At 35.9% G+C, this 5,636-nt stretch overlaps 1 protein-coding gene across 1 annotated transcript; it reads left to right on the top strand.

Moving 5' to 3' along the window:
* Positions 1–769: 769 nt before the first annotated feature.
* On the top strand, positions 770–1,949 carry LOC145801867 (subtilisin-like protease SBT3.9). Its single transcript, XM_082893641.1, has 3 exons — positions 770–1,160; positions 1,258–1,352; positions 1,531–1,949. The coding sequence occupies exons 1-3, from the start codon at positions 1,062–1,064 to the stop codon at positions 1,643–1,645; spliced, it is 309 nt and encodes a 102-aa protein (XP_082749767.1). The 5' UTR covers positions 770–1,061; the 3' UTR covers positions 1,646–1,949.
* Positions 1,950–5,636: the final 3,687 nt, after the last annotated feature.

Here is a 5,636-nt window from a genome sequence, read left to right as displayed (position 1 = left end):
GTCATGCAAGTACGTATTTTCCGACAATATTCAAAGCCTACAACTATAAATGCTATATCAAAGAATAACCACATATGGTTCATGTATCTGCTGTTTCTATTGCAATGGCTTTTACAGAGGAACATATTATTTGTTAAGCTGTGTGGATTATACAATTATTCTCTCAGTTAGCTATGTAATTATGCCCACCAGGCACATGTTTTAGCTAATGATTCGTTGTTTCTTGTTGGGTATTTAATTGATTTTTTCTTGCAATATTGTTTAATCAATGAACTTTATCAGATTCAAGAATAATTTCTCAGAGACTTGGCTATTCCAAAATGGAATACAGGGGTGAGTTTGTGTGTCTCAGGGGGAGAGTACACAAGTATATTATTACCTTTCAATATGGATATACTTTTGGGAAGTGACTTGGGGTCCATACACGACAATATACATAATTTTTTATAAGCAAATATAAGCAATGCATTATATTTGTATATATTACTTAATCTCATCTGATATCAATGCCTCAAAGCACTGAATGCCATTTGAATTATTACCTTCTCAGTTCAAGTTTATTGCTTTTGGACCTGAATCAAAGTCGGTCAGATATTGGATGTTCAGATCAAAGGTCTCCATTAATCCAAACCTTGTCAATTGGTCACCAGTTTTGTGTGTGTGTTTACCAGATGGTTGTTCTGCCCAATCACCATCAGAAATGGTGCTCTCACTTCTCTTCCTTCCGTTTATTTGATTGCTTGGTACACCCTTTTCCTTCGGCCTTGGATCCATATCCGTTAGTGACAGTACAACCGAATTGGCATCTCCTCCACTCTCATGCTTGGATTTCTTCTCTTCCTTTTGCCCCGAGCTCTCAGATGATGTGAAGGAGCTTTCCAGTGAACATCCTGTGCCTCCCATTGGATTCTTTTCCGAATATTTTGAGCTCGAGCATCTAATATCTTTTTTACCGATAATGAAGAACTCAGGCATCCATTGTCAACCATTGAAACCAACTGATATAATTCAGCTTTTGCAAGTTCCACTCCAACTGAAGAAGAATCATTTCAGTGCTTGGAATGGCTTCATCCAGAAACACCACTATTACTAATATTGGTATTCCTTTTCTTTTCCTTTGTGCTTTCCTTGCCCAAGTTGGCCTCTGTTATTCTGCTAAGGTGTGGATATAGATATGATATTTTCACTCAACTTCTTTGTTTTTGTTTTTTTGTTTTCGGATTTATGTTACTGGGTCAAGCTTTGTCTTGTGCGTAGGTCTATGTGGTCTATATGGGAAGCAGAGACGGTCATGACCCAGATGAGATTTTGATGCAGAACCACCAATTCCTCACTGATTTTCATGGTGGAAGGTCCACCCAATGTTCCTTTTTTCTCTTTCTTTTATTTTTTTTCAACTGTACACCACCATGTTTTCACACTCCTTTTTTTTGTTTTGTTTTTGGTTTGATGTTATTGTTGTGTTTCTCTTCTTGTTCTTATTGAGGATTGTTTGGTTATGCTGATTGAATTATTAAATTGGTGACACAGTGTTGAACAAGCCAGGGCATCTCATGTCTACAGTGACAGACATGGTTTCAAAGGCTTTGCAGCCAAGTTGACAGAGGACCAAGCTTCTGAAATTGCCAGTATGTCAATACAATAGTAGTATTTACTATTATCTTTACCATTTCTCATCATAATTGATTGATTTATATCCATGGCTCTGAAAAATCAATGTCATGGTTTTAAAAATTGAAACACAGAAGAAGTGGTTGGATCATACTATGAGTCTTCCTAGTTGTGATTGGATCTCCGGTTAGAAAATTAGAAGGAAAATTGTAAAACACAAGACTTAAAAGGCCCGTTCGGGAGCCGAAATTGCTTAATGACCACGGGAACCACCAAAACTTGGCATGGACGGATTTTTCAAGCCTAAATAGACTTATAGGAACAAACGGGACCTCGATTGGATTTCCGGTTAAAAAATTAGAAGGAAAAATGTAAAACACAAGACTTAAAAGGCCCGTTCCGGGGCCGAAATTTCCAAATGACTATCGAAACCACCGAAACTTAGCACGGACAGCTTGTTCAAGCCTAAGTAGACTTGTAGGAACAAACGGGACCTCAATTGGATTTTCGGTTAGAAAATTAGAAGAAAAAATGTAAAACACAAGACTTAAAAGGCATCGAGGGCCAAAATTGCAAAATGACCAATAAAACCACTGAAACTTGGCACGGGTAGCTTGTTCAAGCCTAAATAGAGTTGTATGAGCAAACAGCATCCGATTGGACTTCCCGTTACAAAATTAAAATTAAAATTGTGAAGTTCATATCGAGGTTTTTTTTTTTTTTTTTGTCAATCTAATATTGTTTTTTCTTTTTTCATGTGATAGATTGACAATGGTGGAAAATAGTTTGGGCTGCATCAGAAGATTTGATTTTGTGTTTTTGGAAATATTTTGACATAGGATTTTGGTAAATGATTTATGGATTAAATGTTTAGCATCAAAATATTTGGTGTTGTGTTTTTGCAAATATTTTGACATATGATTTTAGTAAATGACTTGTTGGTTAGATGTTTAACATCAAAATATTTGGTTGTAATTTTGAAAATATTTTGACATAAGATTTGGTAATGTATTTATGGGTTTGATGTTAGTAGTTTGTAAGTACTTTGGTATGCATGTTTTAAATTGTTAGAGAATTGTAATTATGTTTATGGGGATTTTTCATAGCTATTAATTTTGAATTAGTATGAATGTCTTGCACAGGTGTATTATTATTTACATTATATTTGTGTATATATTGTGCACAGGAAAACAGGTGTTTTGGATTATTTTGAACAGGAAAATTATTAAAATCAAAATTTGTGTACTGAATTTTTAGTGACAGGTTGTATTTTGGTCGCTGTTAATATATTTGGCGACAACATATTGTTTTGTCACTAAAAGTTAGTGGTTATTCCAAGAACTTTTAGCAACCAAAACTTACTCGTCGCTAAAAACGTGATTTTTAGCGACCAAATTAATTTTGTCGTTAAATAGTACTTTTGGCTACGCATTTATTTGTCACTAAAACTACATAGCCTATCCAAATTTTAATCTTTTAGCAACAAATTGTAATTTTATAGCGACAAAATATATGATTTTTGGCGACCAATTTTTCTTGTCGCTAAATGTCTACATACGGTGACAATTTCTGATTTCGTCGCCAATACTTTTAGTGACAGGCCTTTGGCGACAAGTAGTATATTTGTCGCCGATTCTTTTAATGACGGAATTTGTACTTTTGGCGACAAATTTTTTGGTCGCCAAATGTGTTTTTTGTTGTAGTGATTTTTGCTTCCACGCTCTTACTATTAGCTAGGCCGATAGAAAAGAAAAACTCTCAATTAGGTTGGTGGTGAAACAAGATTACTTCACAACATCCCCCCTTAATCTTGATTCTCCATTCTGCTTCATCCCGAGTATCATCTTCATTCTATTGATCAGATCATTTTTCAATTTCTTCGTGAAAATATCTGCAAGTTGATCTTGAGACTTACAAGGAAATAACTCCACCTCTTTCTTTTTCACATGTTTTCGGATGAAATGATAGCGGGTGTCAATATGCTTACTTCTTTCATGATAAACTGGGTTCTTTGCTAATGCAATTGCTGGGCAATTATCAACATAGATCTTAGTAGGATTTTCTTGAGGAAATCCCAAATGCTTCAGCACATTTCTTAACCTAATTGCACGGCACACAGTTGAGTTGGCTACAACATACTCAGCTTCATAAGTTGATAGTGTCACAATAGCTTGCTTCTTGGATGACCATGTAAACATTGTATTTCCCATAAAGACAACAAATCCAGTAGTACTCGTTCGTTCATCTAAGTCGCGTCCCTAGTCGCTATCTGAATAGCCGCAAGACTGAAATTATTAGTTGATTTATAGAATAAACCATCATCGATTATACTTTTGATGTAGCGAAGAATCCTCGTTGCTACATAAAGGGGTGATTGATCTGGTGTTTTCATATATCTGCTAATCAATCCTACTTCATAGAGTATGTCTGACCTGGTGCAAGTAAGATAATGAAGGCTTTCAATTAAGCTTTTAAAATAAGTTGGATCTACATCACCATCCTTTGTACCTTTTCCGAGTTCCACTCCACTGTCTACATGAGTGTTCATTGGATTGCAATTCTCCATTCCATATCTCTTGAGAATCACCTTGGCGTAGACTCTTTGAAAAATAAAAATTTCATCTTCTCTTTGTACCCCTTCAATACGAAGAAAATCAAACATCCATCTAAAACCTGTCATTTCAAATTCTTGAACTATGCTCATTTTAAATTCTTTGAACATGGTTGGGTTGTGGCCAGTGAAAATTAGATCATCAACATAAAGACAAGCAAGTAACATGTTTCCATCAGCTTCCTTCTTTAAATTTAGCGCATGCTCATATGGGCATTTTTTAAATTGTCATGAAAATACTGATCAATACTAGTATTCTATGCACGCGGATCTTGCTTCAAACCATAAAGTGCTTTCTTCAACTTGTACACTTTGTCTTTATGCCATTTTTGAACATACCCCGAAGGTTGTTCAATAGAGATTTCTTCTTCAAGAAAACTATTAAGAAATGCAGATTTCACATCAAGTTGATAAATCTACCACTTGTGCTGGGCAGCCAAAGAAATCATTAGCCTGATAGTCTCCAACTAAGAAACTGGAGCGAATACCTCTCCATAATCAATTCTAGCTCTCTGCTTGTAGCCTTTTGCCACTAACCTTGTAGCAATTCACTTCGCCTTGTACATTCTTCTTTGTCTTGTATATTTATTTCACTCCAATGGCTTTGTGGCCCTCCGGTAGACTGGTGAGCTTCCATGTATCATTTTCTCGATGGTATGAATTTCTTCATCCATTGCTTTCTTCCATTTATCTTTTTGGATGGTTTCTGAGAAAGTAAGTAGATCACTATCTGCGAGTAGGCAGAACATATTTAGATCTTCTTCTATGGCTTCACACATGTCCCTTAAACTCTTTATTCCCTTGTGTCTTCTAAAAAAAACTATCATCTGATGATGACAATGATGATGATGGCGTGCCAATTCTATGAGATGATGATGACGAAGTACCTCTAATATATGATGTGGGGGTTCCACCTATAGGAGTTTGTGGCTCATTTGGGACTTCTCTTGTGATTTCAACTGCAGCTTTTGATGTTTTATATTCAAGAGTGAGTTCTACACCTTCAACAACTCCATCTTAATTCCAGTTCCAAGCTTCTTCTTCTTCAAATATCACATCTCCACTCATGATCACCTTTTTGGTAATAGGATCATACAACTTGTATCCCATTGTTCTATTGCCGTGTCCGACAAGGATATATTTTTCTCCCTTATCATCAAACTTGGTTCTTCTTGCTTTTGGAATCTTGGTGTATGCAATACACCCAAATACTCTGAGATGGTTGACACTTGGCTTGTGTGAAATCCAAGCATTTTCTGGAGTCATAGAACGAAGTCTCCTGGTTAGGCATCTATTTAGTAGATACACAACACATGATACGACTTCAACCAAAATTGCTTGGGCTATCCTTTTTCTTTCAACATGCTTCTTGCCATATCTAAGATTGTGAGATTCTTCCTTTCAGCAATATCAT

The sequence above is a fragment of the Camellia sinensis genome, chromosome 11, assembly GCF_055761805.1.
Source record: "Camellia sinensis isolate YWXY chromosome 11, ASM5576180v1, whole genome shotgun sequence".
Classification (NCBI taxonomy): Eukaryota; Viridiplantae; Streptophyta; class Magnoliopsida; order Ericales; family Theaceae; genus Camellia; species Camellia sinensis.
Note: the sequence above shows the minus strand (reverse complement) of the source record. Positions and strands in the feature narration are given on the sequence as shown.

Excerpts from the sequence above, each read along its gene's own strand:
- LOC145801867 (XM_082893641.1), top strand. The coding sequence starts at position 1,062 with ATGGCTTCATCCAGAAACACCACTATTACTAATATTGGTATTCCTTTT. Across the intron at positions 1,161-1,257 it reads GCCTCTGTTATTCTGCTAAG|GTCTATGTGGTCTATATGGG; the intron begins GTGTGGATATAG and ends TCTTGTGCGTAG. Across the intron at positions 1,353-1,530 it reads ACTGATTTTCATGGTGGAAG|TGTTGAACAAGCCAGGGCAT; the intron begins GTCCACCCAATG and ends TTGGTGACACAG.